At 28.1% G+C, this 25022-nt stretch overlaps 1 protein-coding gene and 2 pseudogenes across 1 annotated transcript; 2 read left to right on the forward strand and 1 right to left on the reverse strand.

The window, feature by feature from the left end:
• Nucleotides 1-10564: 10564 nt before the first annotated feature.
• LOC111309257 (transcription factor MYB41-like) lies at nt 10565-12142 on the reverse strand. The gene is made up of 3 exons (XM_089742730.1): nt 11807-12142; nt 11578-11707; nt 10565-11470 (listed from the first exon to the last, which is right to left on the reverse strand). Exons 1-3 carry the CDS (start codon nt 11937-11939, stop codon nt 10672-10674), a joined length of 1062 nt encoding a protein of 353 aa, XP_089598856.1. The 5' UTR covers nt 11940-12142; the 3' UTR covers nt 10565-10671.
• Nucleotides 12143-19123: 6981 nt separating this feature from the next.
• LOC149519980 (pentatricopeptide repeat-containing protein At3g22690-like) lies at nt 19124-19666 on the forward strand (annotated as a pseudogene).
• A 2369-nt stretch (nt 19667-22035) lies between these two features.
• On the forward strand, nt 22036-24344 carry LOC111308120 (pentatricopeptide repeat-containing protein At4g16835, mitochondrial-like; annotated as a pseudogene).
• Nucleotides 24345-25022: the final 678 nt, after the last annotated feature.

Here is a 25022-nt window from a genome sequence, read left to right on the forward strand (position 1 = left end):
ATAGTCGAGTTTTTTGTCGATCGTGCAGTCGAAGATTATGAGCCAATGAAATTGGATTTTTTTAATGAAGATGCGATGGCCATTAAAGAAAATGAACCTGTCGAGGACTCTTGAAAAAGGTATTTTGATGAAGCCGTTAATGTTTTAGGCCATGATATTGGGGCAATTTTAATCCCTCAATGAACATTATTATCCCGTCAAAGTTAGATTGAATTTCAACTGTACAAATAATGTGGCTAAATATGAGGATTGTGTTATGGGTTTGCAAGTAGCAATTGAAAGGAAGATCAAAGTAGTGTATGTGTTTGGAGATTTAGCATTGGTTATTTATCAATTGTGAGAAGAATGGGAAATAAGAGATTCTAAATTGATCCAGTATCATAAATATATCTTTGAATTGGTTAAACAATTCAAAAAAGTTCAGTTGAGCATTTGCCTAGAGAGGAGAACTAAATTGTTAATGCACTGGCTATTCTAGCTGCAATGATTAAAATCAATGTAAATACTGAAATTCAACTCATCAAGCTGGATGTAAAGGATGAACTAGCACATTGTTCAAGTGTCAAAAAAGAAGTTGATGTGAAGTCATGGTATCATGACTTTATACAATACATCAAAAGTTAGCAATACTCAGAACATGAAATAAAAAATGATAAATTGACTATCAGAAGGTTGGTTATGAGTTTTTTCCTAGATGGAGATGTCATTTATAAAAAGAGTCGAGATCAAATGCTCTTAAGATGTGTGAATGCAGTTGAAGTGAAAAGGATTATTGAAGAAGTGCATGATGGGGTTTATGGGGCACATGCGAACGGTAATATAATGGCTAAGCAAATTATAAGGGTCGGTTACTATTGGTTAACAATAAAGAGTGACTGTATTAGTTATTTAATTATTAAAAAATATCATAAGTGTCAGATCTATACTGATAAAATCCATGTTCCTTCAATAGCATTACACGTGTTGGCTTTTTCATGGTCATTCTCTATGTAGGGCATGGATGTCATTGGGCCCATTACTCTAAAAGCTTCGAATGGCATAGATTCATCTTTGTAATGATTGATTACTTCACAAAATGGGTAAAAGTTACATCATATGCTAGTGTGACCTGATCTGTGATATGTAAGTTCATAAAAAAAAAGATAATATGCAAATATGGGCTACTAGAAACAATTATTTTTTATAATGCCAAAAACTTGAATAGTAAAATGATGAATAAAGTGTGCACTTAATTCAAGATCCATCATCGTAATTCGGCATCATATCATCCAAAGATGAATGGGGTAGTGAATGTTACAAATAATAATATCAAAAGAATCTTAGAGAAAATGATTGATACTTACAAAAATTGGCATGAGAAGTTGCCTTTTGCTTTGCATACTTATAGAACATTAGTCTGAACATCTACTGGGACCATCATGTTCTCATTGGTATATGAAATGGAAGTTATGCTACCGATCAAAATAAAAATTCTTTCGCTGTGAGTCGTAATGGAGGTAGAATTAGAGGAAGCTGAATGGGTTCAGAATCGCTACGAGCAATTGAATCTTATTGAAGAGAAAAAACTTATAGCACTTTGTTATGGTCAATTATATCAAAAGAGGATGATGAAAGCACATGATAAGAAAATCCATCCCCATCGCTCTAAGAAAGAAGACTTAGTGTTGAAAAGGATCATTTTAAATCAACATGACAATCGAAAAAAATGGACACTAAATTGGAAGGACCCATATTTGGTGAAAAATACCTTTTTTGGTGTGGCATTGATTTTGAAAGAGATGGATGGAGGTGATTTTCTTACTACGGTAAATTTAGATGTTGTAAAGAAATATTTTACTTAAAAAAAAAGAAAAAAGATAAAAAAAATAAAAAAAAAGCAAAAACAAAAAGTGAGAAAAAAAAACATATCTAAGTTGAAAATCTGAAAAAGATGGGTTGGATACGAAGGAAAAGCATCATCAAGAGAAGATCCCACAACACAGAGATAAGTGTAGTTTGACGAACTCTGAAGAATCAAGGAAGTCATTTGATTTAGTTTTAAAAAAAAGAATCTGAGAATATTTTATTCATGATTATCTTATGATCATTATTTGAGCATTTTTGTTTTGGCCCAAACACTTTTGTTGCCATGCAATTATTATCAATCTAATGAAATATGCTATCTTTTCCTTGGAAATAATGCTTATCCATTTTTTTATCTCATTCGATATCTTTATTCACCTTATAAATGAATAGGAGAAATGTGTGATTGTATTTTGTTTGTCTTGAACTTAAAATGATAAAAGATCACAACGTTACTTTTTAAAAGTTGATAAAAACAGATGAAAAAAGCATGGTAAGACATTGATGTTGTAGACTTTTGAAGAAAAAATTATTGTTGAAGAAGAATACAATAGTTAAATGCTAAGAACAGATTAGTCATATAGCAATTGTTGAGAATTTTGATAAAAGAAGCAAAAAACGAGAGATTTTGAGAGCCTTTTACCATAATTGGAAATGAATAATTTTGATTGCATTACATGCATTGCATTTAGAGCACTTAGTACATGCATCCATTAATAGTTATAATAAGGACAGAGACTTTCTATTTCCTAATAAAAAACAAGATTTTGATATTCGGATGAAGATAATAATAAAATAAAAGATTTCAAAAGAGATAAATTTACTTGTTCAAAGAAGAGAACTCGATTTCGAGAACAAATGGGATTTTTAAAGTTGTAGAGTCTTTATTTAGAAAAACTTTTTCAAGATGATGAATTTTTAAGTTATTGAACTTCTGCTTAGAGGAGCATTTTAAAGATGAGATTTTTAAAGTCGTTGAGCCCTATTTAAAGGAGCTTTTTCAAGATAAATTTTTAAAGTTGTTAAACCTCTGCTAAGAGAAACTTTTCTAAGATGAATTTTAAAGTTATTAAGCTTCTGTTTAAAGGAGATTTTTTCAGATGAATTTTAAAGCTATTGAGCCTTTTTAAATTTTCAAAAGTTGTTGAGCTTTTGTTTAAAGGAACTTCTTTAAATTTTCAAAAGTCGTTGAGCCTCTATTTAGAGGAGCCTCTTTAAATTTTCAAAAATATCATTGAACTTCTATTTAGAGGAGCCCTTTAAAAAAAAGATTTTATGCTCAATGATTCTTCTTTCCGAATAAAATGATTATTTATTTGTCTTTGTCTTATTCCTGATTCTTAAAAATAGGCAAAATGAGTCAACTGTAAACATCATTTTGTATTTTATTATTATTATTTTTTTTCTTTTTTTTTCTTCTTTTCTGTTCTGATTGGTTTGATCAAAATATGAATGCATTAAATGCACCCTTCTTGAAAGTCTAAAAATACCGTCATTGCTAGTTGTCGGTAGCTGCCTAACACCCTGTCAACCTGGCAGCGTGAATTTCAATCACCAAAAGTCCAGGTTGGTTGAAAATGTAGGATTTGAATCCTAAAAAATCTGGGATTTGAATCCCAGAAAGCTCTATAAATAAAGCTTATTGCCTGCACACAAAAAAAAAGCCATCGATTAACAAACCCAGAAGCCTTACAAAAAAAAAATCTGCTAGATTAAAAAAAAACTTGCTATCAAACAAAAAATCTAAGACAAAACAAGCCAGACAAACACAAATCAAGCAAAAAAACTTAGCCTCTAGAAACAAGGCCCTTAGCGCCAAACAAAAAAACAAAAAAAAAAAAAACAACACAACCACAAAAAAATTTTTTGGCTGACCCTTCTAGACCAAATCTATCTACCTCGTTTGGAGCCTATTTTCGTAAAACAAGGCTCAGATTTGGACTCTGGAGGTTGAGGGGAACATTTTGATTTTTTTTTTTGAGATTTTTTAATCATTGATGATGACGGCTGGCGATCAATGGTGCGACGGTTGACTGATGGAGCAGTCGTCGATTCCTGAAACTGATCAGCCTAAGTTTTTTTGAGAGAGGATTTTGGTCTTTTTTGGTGAAGAAAGGAATAAATGAGATAATTTTTTTTTTGGGCTTTTATATAAACCAGCAGGACCAAAACAACCCGTTTTCAATCAGGACCAAAATGACGTCATTTTGAGCCTACGATTTGCGTGTTGCTTCTGTCCTGACCCAGGGTTCGCACATCCGACTCGACTACCTGCTTTCTCTTCAGCCTCTAATCAGTCCAGTTGAACTGATCCAGACTGAGCTGGACTCTCCTTAAACCATTGAATTCGAACTAATCAGACTATACTGTGCGTTGACTAAACCGTTGATTGATTCGGTTCAGGTAAAAAAAATTTTTTGAATTTTTTTATATTTCTTTTTGATATGTTATTTTTGTTATTTTGAATTTTTATTATTAATATTTATGCATGTTAAAATGTTCAAATTTACTAGAATAAATTTTTGTTGTTTTATAATAATAATTAATAAAAATAAATAATGAAATGTATAGTGAAAATTTGTGATAATTTTATCAATTTTAAAATAAGCCTTACAAAATAATACAAAATTAATTAAAAATGTAAGAAAATAAAATTTTATTCGACGAGGAGATTCAAAGGTATTCCAAGTAGTGATATCTTCGAAATCTCTAAGTAAGAAGATTTTTTTAAAATGCTACCAGTGTATTGGAGTATTTATATAAAATTTTCAATACAATAAAATTTTCCTTTTTGTTAATAAAAAAATAACTAATTAATAAAAAATAATAATAATATAAATGTAGAAAAAGAAAATTTTATCCAATTGTAAGATTCTAAAAGATTTTCAAGTAATGATATTTTATGAAATCTCTAGGTAAGAAGATTTTTTTTAAATATTATCAGTGTATTGGAATATTTATAGAAAAACTTCAATATAATAAATTTTTTTCTTCGAAAATTTAAATAAAAAAATTAATAAAATTTTTAAAAAGGAAAATAGAATACATGTATCAATATATTAGTATTTTGCATTGCATGCATAATAAAGTTCTTGCGAAAAGTAAATTCGAGTTTTCGATGATGAGATTCTAAGGTATTTCGAAAAGCGATGCCTAAGAAGTGAGAAAGAATTCTTCTAATGTGACCAACGTCCTGAAACATTTTAAAAATTATTTCAATAAAAGGGTTCTAATTTGTTTTTCTCAAATAAAATTTGAATAGTAAATATGGAACAATAATAAAAGAAAAAAATCAAAATTTCAATAAAAGGAAATTAAGGAAATTATTTTTCAAACATCGAAAATAAGATTATTTTTATCAAAATTAATGGATAACACGTAATTAATTGTATCATTTTAAACGGACGTTGTGGAGGTGTTAAAACTTTCTCTACATGTAATCGACTCTCGAACTCAGATTATTTCACAGACCTTAAAATTATTCTTTTAATAAATTTTAATTAATTTTAAGATATGTTTTAATAGGTAGTCAATCGCACTTAATCAAAAAAGATTAGTGACGATTTTATTATTTTTTATTTTGTTTTTAAATTTGTCGAACGAACACAAAACCGTTACAACAAACTTTTATTTTATTAATGCATCTTTTATATGACATGACAAGATGAGTTTGAATTTCATCCATGCAAGGATCATGACAAAAATCATTGGACCAAGCTATTGCTTAATGAACCAAATCTTGATGATGGCCTAGCGTTTGAAGCAGTATGTGGACATTCTCTCAGTAGACGGATTGGATTAGCTTGATCAATAGATTTTTTTTTTTTTTATCTAGGTTTTAACAGTAATATTGGAGTAATCTTTATCTTTCTTATCTTTTAGGAAGTAGATTCTATTAATAGAGTCACATTTGGAAGTGATAAGTTTAATGCAAATAAAATAATTTAAGGATAAATTCCCTTCTTGAACTTTTTGCTGTTTCAGTCTGCTTACTCTATCAATTCACCAAAAAAGTGCAATTTGCAAGCTTTGAAAGCAAGTTGCATTCGACTTTTGTCAAGTCAACTACATTTTTGAGTTGGAATCAAATATTGGATGAATCCGGTAGACTTGACTCTGAATATATAATCACCTTAACCTTAACTCTTTATTAGAATATAATATTTTTTGCACTTTAATCTCTATTATTCTGTTATCTATAGTTATACATTTTGTCTTTATTATTTAATAATTTCCGCAACATAGTGCGGGTGCTGTACTAGTACATACAATAGATAAAAATTGTCCCGCAAAGGGCAATTGGCTGCCACTTGCCAGAGCCTGTTTCTTTGGCTAAGTAGTCAATTATTCTCTTTAGGAGATTTTTTTTAGTTTTTTCTCTATTTTTTTTTTTTTACAAATTATAATATAAATTGAACAATAAAAATTAAGAATAAAATTGAATAATAAGATTTTATGAAAAAAAATTAAGAAATCCAATCAAATAAATAAGGTGAAGATTTATATTCAAATCATAACTCAATTTTCTTCACAACGAACACTACAAATTTTGAATAAAGAATTGTACATGTACTTAATCAATGTCTTGATACTCGCATCAATTCCCAATAAGATGGTTGAAAGACGATCATTAGCAAGGGAAACAAAAATAGCCGAATCAGAATAAAAAATTAATTGCGTTTGTTTTATGAAGTGAAATGGCCAGCCTTTAGATAAATTAACTTCTCTCCACTTATTAAAGAATATAAATATTAAAGATAAGAGAATTTAAAAGTAAATTAAAATTTTCAAAAAAAAAAAAAAAAGGACCAGTTGATCAGGAGGTACCCATGTTACTTTGGACCTTATGATAGTAGCTTACTGTTGGACCATGTATTGGCCCGGCCGATTTTTCTTTTTGTCTTTAATTTTAATGATAGTTAACGCCTAATTATCAGAATCCGTTGGTAATTAATAACAAAAAAGTCCAAATTAGGTGGAATTAAAGATATTTTACATCCATATAATGAGGTTACGGGTTAAAAGAAGTACCATATACATTAGAAATTAACTTCCTTCTATGCAGTTACTACCTAGCTATAAAAACACATACTTAGGTGTTGATTAATAGGAGGAAATGTTCAGTTCTTATTTGTTTGAATATCTTTTGTAGAAATTCATTTCTATCTCAAAATAAGAGTACCTTTAAGAAATTATTGTACCAAAATTTATTGAAATTTTTAATAAAAAATTTAAAATAAAAGAGGTTATTTCATTTTAGAATTAAATTGAGTGTCATAGTTTTTTGTGAAAAATTACGTTAGATTTATATAAATCATCTATCAAAAGTGATTATTAGTAATAGGATTCGAATTTAAATTTTATAAGTGAAATATTCTATTTTTATTAATTTCAGTAATCCAATCAATAAAAAATTTATTTAATATTAATGAAAGCTAAAAATCACAAGTATTTAATCATAAGAGTGAAAAAATAAAAAAGAGGGTGAAACCTCAAAATCTTGCCGACCTATGGAGGATGATACTAATTTCCTTTGCCTTTACAATTTAAATTATGGTGAGGAATCCATTTCCGACTTTAATTCTTATTGACTACGTAAACTGATAAGCAAAGTGAATGGTTAGAAAAAGATGGTCGGCAGCCATGAACATGACTATCAATACATATTTGTACCCAAATGTGATTATCATCATCCATTTTCAGTTGCAAGATTTAGCCCCCATCTAGCATTTACCATCATCCTTTTATAAACTCAAATTTCCACAGTACCCTTTGTCTCCATCCATATCTCTATATTTGTCAAATCCCTCAAATTTTCACCCAAGGAAATAGACAAGCGTCAGCTAGGTGAAGCTTGGCGGTGTACTCATACATCACCGATCCTTCTTTTCCCCGTCCAGATGGGGCTAATCTGTCTTGCGCGCGCTTTCCCGCTACCAGATAAACAACATGAGGAAAATGTTAATGTTAGGTGGTAAATTATCCAAATAAAGCAATTTCGTCACCCACACACATATTCTGATCTAATCTCTCTCTCTCTCTCTCTCAGGACCTGACTAGATTTAGGAGTGAGTGAAATTATTTATGCGAGCTACTTCGACAGAAATATCTTAATTTTTGAGTAATTATGTTTGATACTTGTATATATTATATTTATTGATGATAATTAAATTAATTCAGATTGAGAGTAAGGTCAACTAATGCGGATGAATTCAAACTTGAGCTTGAGCTTGAGTTTTTATTTTATTTTATTTTGTTGATTTAATTTTATTAGGCTTGCATTTCGTTTACAATTTGATAGTATTTATAGTTTTCGATTTTCGACATGAATAATGTATCGGAATTTAATTAAAGTCTTTGCTGGTGCAATTTCTAACCCCAGTGGCCTTTGGTAACCTTTTGTTTGTAATCGTAACAGCAATAACTAATTAATGAGCGCATATAACAAAAGTGTTTTCCGTTTCCATTTGTGGGACACTTAGCGATGCACTTTTATCCCTGAAAACACAAAAAGGCGTAGGGAGAAGAGGAATATATAATATTTCCCCAGGAAAAAGTCATGAAAAAGGGGGCAAAGCTAGGCAGTTAGGATGACCAATGGTCAGTCAACAAAATCGTCTACATTTTCAAATTGAAACATGGAAAACAAGCAGCAATCATGAAAGGTTCATTCCCATTTCTCTTGTACACTTTTTATTAATGTCTCATGTAGTTTTAATTTCATCCATGAAAATGATGACAATTATAAATCTATGGAGAAAAAAAAAGAGGCATGTGCATGTAAAGACAAGATTGCACTTTTTACAAATGGCTTTTGAATTCAAAGCTAATGAAGTTTCGGTGGGAGGAGAAGGAATTGCGCTTTGTCTTTGCTTGAAGATGAAGAAGATGAACAAGAAGAAGAAGAAGAAGAAAAAGAAAATAATAATAATGACAGTGATGCTTGTGGAGAAGAAGGGAAATTCAAAGGAAGTAATCCTAGAGTTCTAGAATGTGCTTGACATCATAATAAAATATAAAGGGTACCATAAACTTAGAATTACATATATGGAATTCATATATATATTTGATTAATTACTATAATTTGGCTAGAAAGTATTACTTGGGGTAATTGGTTTGGTGAGCCATCTTCTTTGTTTTAGTTTTCCAATTATAAACAAAGGTGGATTTGCGATTAACATGAATTCCAAACACCAATATATATACAATAACAACAAACTAATTTAATATATATAGTCTCATAATAATCCAGTGTCATATAAAATTAATTAAACCATGATGTGTAAAAAGTATTAACAATAATTATATATATTTTGTAAAATATAATTTATACTAGTTTATTGCAACATAATGAATACCCTTTATATCGCGTTTTACAACATTTATGCAAATGAATCCAAAAATTTTATTTCTAAAGATGAAATTTTATGTAGTGAGTAGAAGACACATGAATTTAATATATAATTATGAACGCCATTTTACTCAATATATATTCAATTCTTTGGACTCTCTTCTTGTAAACTTCTCAGGCTTGTTGATTAATTAGAAGAAAATAAGTGCCATCACTTTCGTTGATTTTTCCCTTTGGTTTTCTCTAATTAATGCTTAATTTTTGTTGAAATTTGTTGCACCTAATCGAACCATGCATTATTAGGTTCTAGCTTTTCTTTATGAGCTGGTAGAACCTTCAATTTTCATGTTATCGTAAATGCATCCATTTGCCAATAAATTTATCTTCATTTTACTTTCATTTAATTTTTTCTCTTTCTCTTTTACATTTCGTTTAGGAAAAGAGGTTTAGCGTCACAATTCATAAAAAAATAAAAGCCAATAAATTTTTAATTTACTGTTATTTCACATATGTTAAGTTTTGAATTGTTTGTTGTAGTTTTACATTTAGGTTGTGCTTGATATCTTTTGTAAGATTATCAAGATAATATAATTATCGAATAATTTTATTATCAAAGTGATTTTAACACTCGTGATTTAAAATTATTTTGTTTGTTAACAATAATTAATTCTTAAGAATTAAAGATTATTGTATTTAATATTACTAAAAATTAAATATTATTTTGTTTAATAGTATGACAATAATTATACATATTGCAATAGTTACACAAATCAATAATTTTATGGTTGTTTAAAAATAATAATTTGTAAAATATTAATATATTTATTTATTTTTATAATAAAATCTAATTAAATTATTAAATATCTTTATTGATAGTTAAATTTATTTTTATAATATAGATTATGTAAAAAAATTTGAATTAAAAATGTAACCAATTTATTAAATTTTTAATAAAAAATAAAAAATATATTATTTATAAAATATTTAAAAAATAAAAAAAAACGCAAATTATTTTGAACTTATTATAATGAATATTAATTTAAAAATATAAAAATATAAAATATAAAATATTACAATTTTAAGATGTAATAAATTTTTAATTTACATATTAAATAAATAAAATTAACAATTATTAATTTTACGTATTACTTCATGTCGATGATAAACTTTTTGTATTAATGAATTCTTATTTAATAAGCATACGTTGTTGTCGTTTTTTTTTATTTTTTCACAGATAGTGGTAGATAATTGACATAATGTATCCCCGGAAATTAAGGATGACTACTAAAACATTGGGAAAAAATAGGAAATAATATTTCACTAATATAGTAGTAAATTAAAAAAAGAAAGCACTACAAACGCAAAAGCCACTACTAAATATAAACAAGCCAAAAACCAAAATCACAGATAAGGATAGTTCATTCAGTTTTAAATGTCCAAACTCTAAATATGCTCAAAGCCATAAATAATGTATACATTTACATAAAATCATTGATATCCAAACTCTCTGGAATTTCAAACTTGAGCAAGCTACTGAAACTTTCTCTCTCGTCATCGGTACTGCTGCTGTTATTGAATGCAGATGATGAATTCAAAGGAGCTGGACTTGATATCGGCGTTGACCTCACAGAATCAAAGCTAAAATTCTGGCTGCCATCGACTGATTGGAAGTTCGAATTTTCAGATAGAAGGGGAACTGTTGGATTTGGGCTACAGTTCACATAATCTGGTTGCGAAACAAATGCATCAGTTAAAGTAGAAGCCGTCAATATTTCTTGGGAATTTGGGTAGCTGAAGTTTGTCATTATGGAAGAAAACCCTTCTCCAGTGGCTTGCATGAGTTCTGTTTGGCTTAGCAACGAAGTACAAGGAACAGTAGATGTGATGCATGTTGAAGCATTTTGAATGGGAACTTGAAGCTGACATGGTTGTAAGGAGGGAGCTAGATTTTGCTGAGAATTGCAAAGATGGTTTTGCTGGCGATATTGTAGCAGTAATTCGGGGTTTTCTTGTTTCAATGGTAAAAGGGTGTTAGCTAGCCTTAAAAGTTCAGGATTAAGGAGAGCTTGTGCACCTAACAAGTTTGACACATTGAGAAGAGAACGGTTGCACAAAGTTGAGCTGAGAATGGAGGAAAGGTCAAGAAAATCAAGGCGTGGAGCATGTGTCACAGGATCAATTCCATTTCTTAGAAGCCTTTTCCTGATATGAGTATTCCAGTAATTCTTGATTTCGTTGTCGGTCCTGCCTGGCAAGCGAGCGGCAATAGCCGACCACCTGATATTGAGAAGAAAAAGGAAACTTTGTAAGGTCCAAGATCGTTATATGAAAATGATTACTGAACAATATGATATTGACCAAATGAAGAAAAGCTGTAACCGTACTTGTTTCCAAGAAAACTGTGTAGTTGAATTATAGTCTCTTCTTCTTCAAACGAAAACCTTCCTCTCTTGATATCAGGTCTGAGGTAGTTTGTCCATCTGAGACGGCAACTCTTTCCACATCTTTGGAGCCCTAACAGTCAATATAAAAGCATCATCAGAGCCTGAAACACTATAAAAATATTCAGGTGATAAGTACTATGCAGATACGAGAGAAACAATAGTTCTATACCAGCATTCTTAGGGAGGGTGCGCCAGTTTCCGGGACCATGAATCTGAATATAATTGGAAAGCTTAAGATCTTCCTCGGAAGTCCAGGGGCCTTTCTTCAGGCCATTTTTGTCACAGCAAGGTGCTCTCCCCATTGATTTTCCCTGGAAAACAAATACAAAGTATGAAACGCGCAGATGGTGAGGTTTACGTGAAGGAGTGCGAGGCCTCGAAGAGAAGATGGGGAAAAGTGTAACTGGTGGATCTCAAAGGAACGATGACGTACATATTTATATAGTTGGAAACAACAAGGGTTACCAAGATTGAAGTCAATGGAATTGGCGCCGGCCTTCTGACACATGCCTTTTTCTCCAAGTATTGCATGTCTACGTACATAACATTACCTATTCGTCAGAATTCGAGAATTATTTGAGATGATTTATGCAGTTATTTTTTAAATAGTTTTTATGTGATGTATTATAGTGTATTTTATATATTGTTTTTGAATTAAATGATAACATTTTATTAATGAGATGAATCAAATAATATTATTTTAAGTAAATATTTTTTAAAAAGGTTAATTTTTTATATATTTATTTAAAAATTGATATTTACTTATTAATGAATTCTCATAATTTTATTCACTAATAGTATATAAAATATATACAATGATAATATATAAAATATAATTTTTTTAAAAAAATAACATTCAACGTATTTGAAATTCGAATCATAATATTTACAATCTTTTCATCTATTTTAGGCAATGACCTCCTTTAAAAGAAAAATTACTTATCCATTACTTTATATTGTATTGTAGATATCTTATTTTGTTCAGAGATATTTCAAAATTTATTGGGCTTCGAATTTTGATTTTAATTATGCAATTGGGTCTTAATTGAAAAAGTAAATTTTAGACCCAAAGATTAAGCTTTAAATTTTATTTGTATTTTAATTTTTTAATTTACTTTGTGGTTTAATTTTTGTTTTTGTTTTTTCTTTTTTTTTTTGAAGTCAAAAGAATAAGAGTCAATTGGTAAAAAAATAAAAAAGAGGTAAAAAGAAAAAAAGAAAAGAAAAAAGTGAGATTTTGCATAAAAAAATCTTGGATTCAATTTAATTATTGGATTTTATCTCAGATTTTAACTTTAATGGTTGAATAATTTTAGAAAGACTTGGGGTTTAATCAATTGAAAAAAGAAAGATTGCACAGAGAATAAATTTTGGAAAAAAATTCTAGATTCGATTGAATTAATTTTTTCTAAATCGAAAGGAATTCAATTCTTATATAAGAACTTTCAATCTAAAATCAAAAGGGAGGCCTCAACAGCAATTCACTTTAAGATCAAACAGAGATCTTTGAAAAGATATAAAATTTGGACAACGTTTTGAACTAATAAGGAAAAAACAATCAAGTAAAAAAGTTTTGCAAGAAGATCTATTTGGAGTTTTTGGATGGAAGGCTAAGACTTATAATAAGAAACATTAGTTTTTAAAAGATGAAAAATTGTTGAAACCCATTGAGGTAATGTTTGCTTTCATTTTTTTTTGTGATTTTTGCATAACTTTTATAATATTTAATTGTTTACTCTTATTTTTATATCTATTGCATGGTATTTATTTTTACATGAATTTGCATGACTATTAATATGTTTACATGATTATTAGTTTATCTGCATGATTATTAATTTATTTGCATGATTATATATTTAATTGCATGATTTATATATTACTATTTGTATGATTATATTTTAATTGCATATTTATTTGCATGGTTTGTATATATATATTTTTGCATGACTATATATTTAATTGCATGTTATTTGCATGATTTACATTATTAATTGTATGATTATATATTTAATTGCATGATTATTAATTTATTTATTTGTGTGATTGTATGATTATTAATATCTTTATTTGCATAGTTATTTATTATTATTATTGCATAATTTTATATTTATTGTATGATATGATATTATATGTTATTACATGATTAATATTATATATTATATGTTATTGCATGATTAATATTATATTTGAATAATATTTAATTGTATGTTTCTATATTTATTGTGTGTATAATTGCGTGATTATATTTGTGTGATTATATTTGGTTGCATGATTATATATTTGAATGAATGGTTATTAATATATTTGTATGGTATTTTATATTTGCATGATATTATATATTTACATGATTATTATTATTGCATGATAATTAATGTATTTGCATGAGGTTCTTGCATGAATATTTTAGCATGATTCAGGCATGATATTATTACATGATATTTGATATGATTTATAATATATTTGCATGATAATTTTTGCATTGTATGATTTAATATTTATTACGTGATTGCTTGATATTTTTATAAATATTTTTGTATTACTATGTTTTGTAAATATATAAAAGGATTGTAATTGATTTATTTATATAATAAAATTATTTTTGATAAGGCTTAGATAAGGTAACATATAATTAATTTGGTACCAATTTTGGGCATAAAGGGATGCTAATATCTTTCCTATATGTAACCAATTCGCAAACTTTAGTTTTGATGATATAGACTAAAACTTATTCTTTTTAAAAATCATCAACTTAAGCTTAAGATAACCTTAAAAATGATAAATTCACATAGATGACCAATTACAACTAGCTAAAAAATATTGATGGTGACTCCATGATTTTTGTATATAATGGGTAAGTTTCCTAACCTAGACATTATGACATGTATAAATGCACATGAAATTAAACATAAAATTAATTATGGCTTGATAGTAGGTCCATAAATATACTAAAATATAAAAATAATTTTATTTTGTAATATGGTATGCATATATCTCTCTCCATCCACCACATGAACATTTTACTTGCAAACACCATATATGCTCAAGAGTTTGTTACACTCATCAAGCACTCAATTCAATTACTCAATTCAATTACATAAAATTTCAGTTTCAATTTGGTTGAGATTAATTTTCTACTAGAAATTTTATTGGTAATTTTTTTAAATAATTAGCAAGAATTATGAAATATGGTTTTTGTTTGAGATGGAAATAAATAGTGGTTTGATATAAAGCTATAAATATATGTTGGACAACGCTACATACACATAAATTATACGCACATGCACTATTTTTTTCTTTGAATTTTTTTTTTCAATTTAATTTTTGCACTGTCAAATTATAATCTTTCCCTTATATATTTGATCATAATTGCGCAATATGAATACTAAAAGAGGAAGCAATTATGATTGAATTTAAATGTTGGATCTCCTTTGAAATTTTAACTTGAAATATCAGTTCATAGATTATTTCTTAAGATATTTTTTCTTATGATGATTTGTTATAGTATCTACAACTTCCCTATCTAAACATTTTGACAATTGCTTTTGTTACCATTTCGTTCTTAAGTTGATTGATTGAATATTTATTGCAGGTCCTTTGAACCGAGAAAGTAATTACGTTGAGTTTAAAAAGGAATCTTGCTAACTAATTCCCCGTAGATTGGAATTTGACACTGTTGGTGCATCTGAAAGTTGATAATTATTGGACGGTATGGTAGTTAAAGTACGCTATTGACAATAGAAGAAAATTTGACACCGTTTCATTGTCCATATCCCCCAAATTTGAATCAGTTCCACATAAAAGTTTCCTTCTATATACGTCGGCTTTCATCAGCGATTTGGTCTAATCACTACCGAAAACTTTCGATATAAGCATCAGCAATTTCAATCTTTTTGCACTTGTCAACAACTAGAACCTATTTTTTTTGGAAGTGTCAAGCCTAATTGAATTTCAGTGAACAGATGTTTATACATGATGGCGCGTCAGCACCTATTTTAGCATAAGTTTTTCTTTAACAAAGGTGCCAAAATTTCCTAGCCTTTGGAACAAACCACTATATTTTGAGCACGTAGCAGGCAGAGCCAAGTGTGCTGTCTGCTACCAACTACAAAGTCAACCATCCCCTTTCCTCTCATTTTATTTTTGTTCGAGTACAGCCTTCCTTCTCAAAATTTGTGGTCTTGATTAATTTTGACAATTGTTACTCTAGAAGGGTGGAAGGCCTAAGCTGCTTTTCATGCAGAAGATAGCTTTAACGCCAGCACTGCAACTAGGAAACTCAATTCAAAGTCATTGACAATCGGGTGCATAATTTCATCCACCCCTATCTAACATTACAGGAATTGGTCAAATGCTTTTATATTATCCGCATAATTTTGTGCAAAGGTCAAAACCCTGTTGCTTGCTTCCTTGCCTTTGCATTTACATCTTTCTTTTTTTATGGTTCTGTGGTGCATGAACATATAATTACGTACTTTCCATTCTAATCTACTTGAAATAGGAGTGACGATTGTCAATGAAGAATAATATTACCAATGTATTTTTCAATAGTTGTTCGCTAATGACATAATTATTATTAAGAAAAATTTGTAAAACAAGGTCTTAAATCTTTTAAGTAATCTCTAGTCCCCCCGTTGCTTGTCTAGAAACATCTCATTTTGCATATAAACAAAGACTAAAAATAAGCTTAAGAAACGTGTATATCATGATGACACATGCGTTCTCTCCATATATAATTTCAAACTCCTAAATAAATAAATAAATAAAATTGCGATTTCGGTTCATAGATCTTGATCCTCATTTTCTATAAATGTGGCTGCAATGTCACCTCTGGACCTTGGTCGGGGAAGCTTCATGCATTAGTTCGTCACATTGATTTCTTTTTTTAAGCATTGGTTCATAGTTTTAATCGATGCTTGCATGTTTGTTACTAGCAAAGGTAATTGCTTGTCGCAAATCTAAGGTTTCCTTGTACATGGAATTTTCATATGCATCCACATCTCTAAAGTTGACAAAATATAAATATATATTTATTTACAAATATAAGTATATATGGTAGTTATATATACAAATTTTGTTTGTTAAATTATTGTTGGAAGGTGTCCAAGATTTCCAACAAACTTTGAATATCAATGTAGTTTTTGTTCAATCTTCATAGGCAACATTTTTAAGAGTTCACATCTATATATGCAGAGGTTAGATAAAAATATGTTAGCTAAAGTTGTTGTAAATGGTACATGAGAGTACGAAACCCATAGACTTCATGCACATATTTTATGTATGGTATTGGTACATTAATATTTGGGGTTTTTTTTTTTTTAAATGAAAGTATAAATTGAGACACTAAGTTAATCTGATAAAACCTCCCTAAGTTAGCTCGATCATTTCCAGTAATTGGAATTGAGGACACGTGGTTAAGGTTCATGGTGCAGGTGTAGAGAGAGACAGTGAGAGCATTACACGTAGAGGATTATTGGGAGTGGTTGAATTAGATGGATGCTGGCGTCAATGTAATATTTATGTGATGCACATTGATATGTATGACCATTGAGTTAATATCTTCAAGAATGCATATACATGGTAAAATTAGTGACGGATTCAAATTGATTGGAAGATAAAAGAAAAAATTCTAGACAAAAATTCAAAATAATAAACTGTTGTTAGGGTCCATGGACATTCCACTAAAACACATGCATCCGCTGCGGAACAAAATGATGTACTTTTCACCTAAGCAAAATGTGTACAATGATCAAATTCATGTCCAGTTTTCAGGTTTGGGGAAAAAATTGATAAGAATTTCTGCATAACTACATTAATTGTTGCGTTGGCAGTGGAGTGTTTTGAAACTCAAATAAATGTTAGCAAAGTTGAACATTCAAAATAACTTAAGTGGTCATTTTCATGTAGCAAATCATAGCCTCCAAATTGAAAGCAATTAATTTGCCTATTAACTAAACTGACAAATTCTGCAAAATGTTAAATCCATATAACTTTATGGCTAGAGAGGCACCCCCATCAAGCCACCAAGTTGTCATGTCATATTTCCACACAACATCAAATACATAAATTATTTAATGAATTAATTTCAGTACAGACAAGAATTAAATAAAAACTTGAGACACCAACTCTCAAGTTTAAACACTGGAACTGAAGGTGTGGGATACAAGGGTGGGGAAGGCAGATGTCACACGTAACAACTTTTGGCTACTTTACATATTTAGATGCAAACTATTAATCTATTCAACATCAATACAGTAAACTATATTTCCACCGCAACCAAACAAGCCAGTAGAAAACAAATATTTCTAACTACTGGAAAAAAAACAAAAAAAAAAAGAAAAGGAAAAAGGTGACATGCAAATTACATGTTTCTACAATTTTAGATCCACGAAGATGCACTTCAACTCGATTATATTAAAAAAAAAAAATAGAATCGAAAAATCAAATATTAAAAAAAAAATAATTCTTATAAAAAAAGTACCAAAATCACCGATGCTTAAGAAACTATAATTTAGTTTGCCTACTGAGAAACTTACCTGCCATTGATAAGCTTTTACAGCTAGGCCCATTCAATGAAGACCTTCCTATTTACTAAGTAAAAGAGCAAACTGAAGAAGGAATTAACATTTTTTCCCCTGATGTAACTAGTGAAGATAAAACTAATGCTGCCATTAAGCTTTCAAACACCGGCCATTGTCCTTCTAATGAGAAGAGCCATTAATGAGCCGTTAGGGTTTGTTTTTTTTTTTTTTTTTTTTGTATTGTTTAAAGGTGGCGTATAAAAACAATTTCTCTTTAGTTTTTGGTATTAACTTGTATGAATTGTTTTTTCTTTATAAAAATTTCAAGGGTTTGTTTATAGACTCTAGATATATCAACAAAATATTAAATTTTTAATTATGTCCAAATAAAATATTAAAAGTTTAATTTTAATGGTGAAATTCAAATGCTAATATCATCAATTAAAAAAATTTATGAACTTAAAAAATTGATCAACGGTAATTTCAAGTAAAAAGTTTATTGTATATTATATATTGGATTATAGTGAAAATGATAAAAAAATGAAAGTGATACTATTTAAAATTTTAATAAAAATCATATATAAATTGAATAAAATATAAAATATATTTCATATTTTTTATGTCAACAAAAATTATAAAACACCATTTTCATATAAAATACAAGATAATTGCACCAATTTTAAATATTCTACAGAACATGGATATATGATAAATGGAGGTTTATTTATTTTTTTTGAACTTATATTTGATACATTTCATATATTGTTAATGAATAAATATTAATTTTTAAAATAAATATAAGAAATTAATATCTTTAAAAAAATTTATTCATTAATAAAATAATATTATTTAATTTATTTCGATATTATTTAATTTATTAATAATATATAAAATTCATATAGTACATCAAATATAATTTTTTTTAATGCCTTATAAACCAAAGAAGGAGAAAATGTTGTAATTTGTTAATGCGACACCCTCCTTTGACTTCAACAACTTCAAAGAAGTGCCTGCTTTATCTCTTCGAGTTAAGGACCTGAACTGAACAAACAGTGGCCAGTGACTGAACAAACAGTGACACCCTCAAAATCTACTCTTGATTTATGTTACAAAACACTCACATTCATGGCTACAGCTTTACTTTCCCATTACTCTTCAAAGCCTCTGCTGCACTTACTTCTCGTTATGGTGGTGCAAGGCTCCACGCCAACGTGTTTCAACTTGGTTTCAAACAAGACGTCTTCGTACGAACATCTATTCTCAACATGTACTCTAAATTCTCTGATTTAGACCTCTGCTCGCAACGTGTTCGACAAAATGCTTACGAGAAATGTTACTTTTTGGGGCACTATGATTTTTTCTTATTGCCGTGGTTTCCGTGTAATGGAAGCAAACAATTTGAAAGAAGTGTGGATTCTTGGTTTTGAACTAAGTGCTTCCACTTTTGTAAGTGTTGTGGTCGCGTGTACCAAGGCTTTGCTACAGTGACGCACATCAACATTTGATTTTGAAGAGATTAAATTAAAATAATATTTATTTTTATATGTTATGTTACTCAAATTTAAGAGTAAATATCAAATATGAGTATGCCTCTAACATGAATATACTAAGATTATTAACATTGAATCGGATAACGTTTTTATTTTTTTTAAAAAAAAACTATATATGTTAGTATTAATTATTTTGATATAGTATTTTATTTTTTTTTGTTTAATACAAATATATTGATAAATATACTTAAACTTGTATGTAATAATATTCCAAACAATATGCAAAATAAAGATGAAAAGGTCAAGAAAGCTCTTAAATGAAAATTTAATGATCATTCGAGCTTTTCAAACATTTATTTTCATCGTTTGAGCCATTGTTAGAAGAAAATTGGTTAACAATTTTTGTCCAATCAAAGGTTTAATTGGATAAAAATAAATATTTAAGGGTTTTGAAATAGAGGATTCAGTTTGATTGATTGCAAAAAAAAAAAATTAAGACTTACATGATTATTGAATTTTTGTTTGAAGGTTATTTTTACCCTTATGCCTAAAATAAATATGCAATATCTTCATATATCAAATAAATAAGTTTTAAAGTATAAAAAATAATATATTAATCTATTATAATATTTTTTAACATTTTATTTGGTCAGATAATATTTTAATACTCTTTTATATAAAAATATATTAAGATAAAAACAAAGAAATGAAAAAGAAAATAACATAAATTAACATAAAAACAAAGATATGAAAAAAAGAATAACCTTGGTTTTAGGAGTTTGAAATCTTAGAGAGAGAACACAAATATATTTTTAAAGAGATTGAAATAGATATAGACCTTGGGTTTGAAAAAAAACAAGGTGTAAACAAAACGAGTTGCTTTAAAAAATAGAGAGATAAAGTTCAAGTTTCAACTTTCAAGGGTTTTATTTTGTTCTTTGATTTTTATTAGGTTAAAAACAATAAAAAAAATAAAAGCTAAGTCACAAAATTGTAAATTATATTTCACAGCCATGTACTAACCAAAAATAACAAATCCAATGAAATTTATCAAAACTAGTTGAGATCAACGAAAACAACGAGTATTACTTGGTATCAACTCTAGTACAAAAAGCATCCTTAAGTGTACTGTGTTTTGGTATAATTGAAGTGTACTAATCACTATGGTTGGTATTGAAATGAGATTAACAATCTTGGGATATACTCATTTTTTAAAAGTTTTTCCATATCTTTGGATTGTTCTATCTCAAATTCACATTTATCGCGATTAACATAGTTCTTTGAGGTTATATAAAATATAAAAAATTAAAATAGTCACAAAGATATAGAAAGATAGGCTAAAAGGTATAAAAAGTCATTGAACTATAATTAAAAAAATCATCCAAGCACTTATTTTTTATTGCAATTAATCAACCCCTCTAATATTTATTTGTATCCAATTAAACCCTTATTTGGATGAAAAAGTTAACACCATCAATTTTTTCCAACTAAGATAAAATTCCTTGTGACATAAATAAGATAGATAATAATTTACTTCATTATGCAATTAATATATGTAAAATTTAAATAAAATAAGACTTTTTTTTCCTTTTTCTTTTTCTTTTCTATTCTCATTTTTACTTTTCTTTTAAGATCCCTCTAAGGGTTCAATTGACTGTAGTTTGAAAATTGCTTGACTCATTTTTTTATGTGATTAGATTTTGTCTAATTAAGGGTCCAATTGAGTCGAAATAAAAGATTAAGGGCTTGATTGATTGCAATAAAATGTTAAGGGCTTAAAAGATTATTGAATTATAATTTAAGGGCATTTTGACCTTTTAGCCAATAAGATAAGTGTAGGACTAAAAATAAAATAAAATACACCATTGGTACTTGGTTGAAGATTTGGAACCTTGTTGAGAAAGCTAGAAAAATAAATTTTTTTCAAAGTATATATGATTGCAATTTAATATTTATGACAAATTTATTACTTTTAAAGGTTTGTAAATAATGATTTTCGATATAATAAATAGATAAATAATAATATAATTTTAATTTCTCTTAAATTACAATGCATAAAATTAAGTTAAAGATAAAAAAATAAATTAACAAATAATAATTTTGATGTGAGATCCAATTTAATTTTTTTGACTAAAAAAAAAATCTCAAATAAACTAATTCCAAGAACAGTTTGTCAATGCTTTTCTATGCACTGTTGTGTTACCTTTAACGAATTCAATTATGAATAAGTATGTTAAATTTGATTTTAATTGATGGAGCTCATTCTACTTTTGATACTATGGATGAAAGATCGATCCTTTCATGGATAATTGTTGGTTTTAGCTTGGAATCTTATAGGGACACTAACATAATTTAGCAAAAATAAAAATTGATCTATATTCGGACAAGAGCTTAATCACACTAAATCCATGGTTACAAAATTGATGTTGCCATCATGAGCTCTCCAATACCACTCTCCAGGCAGAGTATAAAAAGGGTAGAAAAAGTATTTGCGGTCATGGTACATTAAGATTTATCTGTTTGCAGATCTATGGTAAATGGTTATACAATTCATGGAATGGATAATCTAGGTCTGAAATTATTTCATCAAATGTAGATAATTGAAGTTTTTCACCTAGATCATGTTGTTTTCACAAGCATATTATTGGCTTACAATCATTCAAGAATGGTAGAGGATGGATTAAATTGCTTCAAAAGCTTGAGAAATGATTATTGAATAGAACCTGGTATATATCGAGCATTATACTTGCTTAGTTGATCTTTTTACTATAGCTGGTCATTTTGATTTGGCTTTGAAAACCATCCAAAAGGTGCCTGTGCAAGTACAAGCTCAAGTTTTTGCTCTATTGCTTCGTGTGTGCAAGAAATATGACAAAATTGCTCTTAAAGAATATGTAGCAAGGAAGTTGTTAGATTTAAGTCCTAGAAATACTAGTAATTATGTTCTCATGTCTATATATACATATACATATACATATACATATACACAGTAATGGATTTACAATGGGGCTACCCCATTAAAATCCTATAACCTTTTTAAATATATTATGATATTAGACAAAAGTTTTAATATTTTTACATTTTGCCCTCACTAAATTGAAAAAGAAAAAAAAATATAAAAGGTAAGGATTTGAAAATACTATAAAGTATAGATATACTTTAGTAAAAAAAAAAATTGACTCATTTCAAAAGAAAATAAAGTATTATATGAAAATATTAATAAATTTTGGCTTATAAATAATTATTTCATGTAAGTCTCATTCTAGCTAACTTACAAACTTCATTTTTTTATTTATTTATGTGAAATATCATTATATCATTGTAAAAGTGCCCAAGTCAAGCATAAAATAATAAAATATTTATAAAAGAAAAAAAAAAAGCGCAAATTAAAGATAAACTAATCTTGTATAGTAAAATATAGATAATAAGTAAAATGAAACTACGACAAGACACTCATGACATAAAAATTTATTTTTAACATATCAAAGTACTTTATGCTCTTGTTTTCCTTTTATATTGATAAAGTGATAAGGTGTTTTTTTTTAACATTATTTAGAATTTATAATAATATGTATATGATGTAAAATAATGTTGTAGAGATGTAATCTATCCAAATCTAAAATTTAGAAAAAAAAACTAGTATCAATTTAAAAATTATTAAAAAAGTTAAAAAAAATATATAAAAGTAGCTTGTTGTTGATCCTATTTTGTATTTTCATGTCTTATCTTATGTCTTAAAAACTATAGAAAAATTAAATTAGTATTTGATTTAACTTATTTAAAACAAATATCATTTGTAAGAGAAAGTGAATTTTAAAAGAAATATCTGAAATTGAATAAAATTATATATCTTTTAATATTGATAATGAAAAAAAATCCTAAATTTTTTACTTATGAAAACTATGTAATAGTACTATTATCATTTGAAAAATAAGAATATTATGTGTTTGTGTTTATTTGATATTTAAATTTTTGATGCATTTAGTATTATAAGTTTTTTTTATATTTGTGTTAATTTCTATTTAAAACTTTTTATATATTTAATATTACAAAAGATATTTCAAGTTCTTTTATTAAAACTCTGTTTTACATTTAGAAAACATTACCTTTATATTAAATAAAAAATTTTAAGTAAATATATTATATAATAAATTTTGCCCTACTAAAGAAAAATCCTGGATTCGTCCCTGCATATACATACATCCGAAACTAAGTGGAAGGAAGCCATTGTAATAAGAAGCATGATGAGGAATAGATGATTGGTTAAACAACCTACTTGGAGCCAGGTTGGGATCAATGGTTATATACATGTTTTTATTGCTAGAGATAGATCACATCATCAGTCTGCTAATATTTATAAAAAGTTGGATGAGCTTAATAATAAACTTAAAGAAGCTAGCTATATCATTGAAATAGATACTGTGGTTCATGACTTGGAAAATAAAGAAAAAGAGAAGTCTTTTAATGTTCATAGTGAGAGATTGACTGTTGCTTAGGGACTTATCAGTATTGATCCAAGAACCACTCTTACAATCATAAAAGAAACCTCTAAACTTGTGATGATTGTTAGTGTTTTTTAAAGTTTACCTCCAAGGTTACAATAGGCATTTTATTGTTATTGGGACTTCTGCTAATGTTTATGGAGATAATACAAGCACATCTCATAATGAAACAAAAGAAGATTGAAACACAAAAATAAATAAAGAAACTTATTAATGGTTAGCTAGAATCACAAAAGGAAAATGTACTTCCCTGTTCAATATTGAAATGATATTTGCAATTTATTAAGACTATATAGCAATTAAACAAACTACAACTGCCTAACAAAAGCAAAAGTTGCAATAGGTGCAACAATAGTAGCTGTATCAACTACACCAGCATATTGGCTGCTACTATAGCTGTTGCCTCACACCAATTACCTAAGGCAACCACGTTACTTATGATAGCACCTATAAGAACAAAAAAAAAAAAAAAAAAGAACCAGCAACTAAACTAAGAACACCAAAGTCGATCATTTACAAAAAATCAGCCTCAGTAGCAACAATATCAGTTTAAAGATTGACTCAGCAATAACAATATCTTATCCCATAATTAACTCAGTGACATCAGTTATCTAAATGTAATTCAACTCAAGTTGTTGTAATTTTATAGATTGGGATTGAGTCAGTAACTGAAGATAAGATCAAACTTATCTACCTTCACTATACTAAAAGTTAGTATATATACATGTACTGTAATTCATATGAAAGCAATGTGTGTTGATTTCTATTCATTATCCCTTATCTTTATATGATGTTAGAGCTTCTTTAGGCTTAACAACTCTTTTTTTGAATGGCATCAATCATCCCAACTACAAACTCAACAACCCTTGCCTTGA

Source organism: Durio zibethinus, chromosome 2, assembly GCF_047325235.1.
Source record: "Durio zibethinus cultivar Kanyao isolate XHJ-2024 chromosome 2, ASM4732523v1, whole genome shotgun sequence".
Lineage (NCBI taxonomy): Eukaryota > Viridiplantae > Streptophyta > Magnoliopsida > Malvales > Malvaceae > Durio > Durio zibethinus.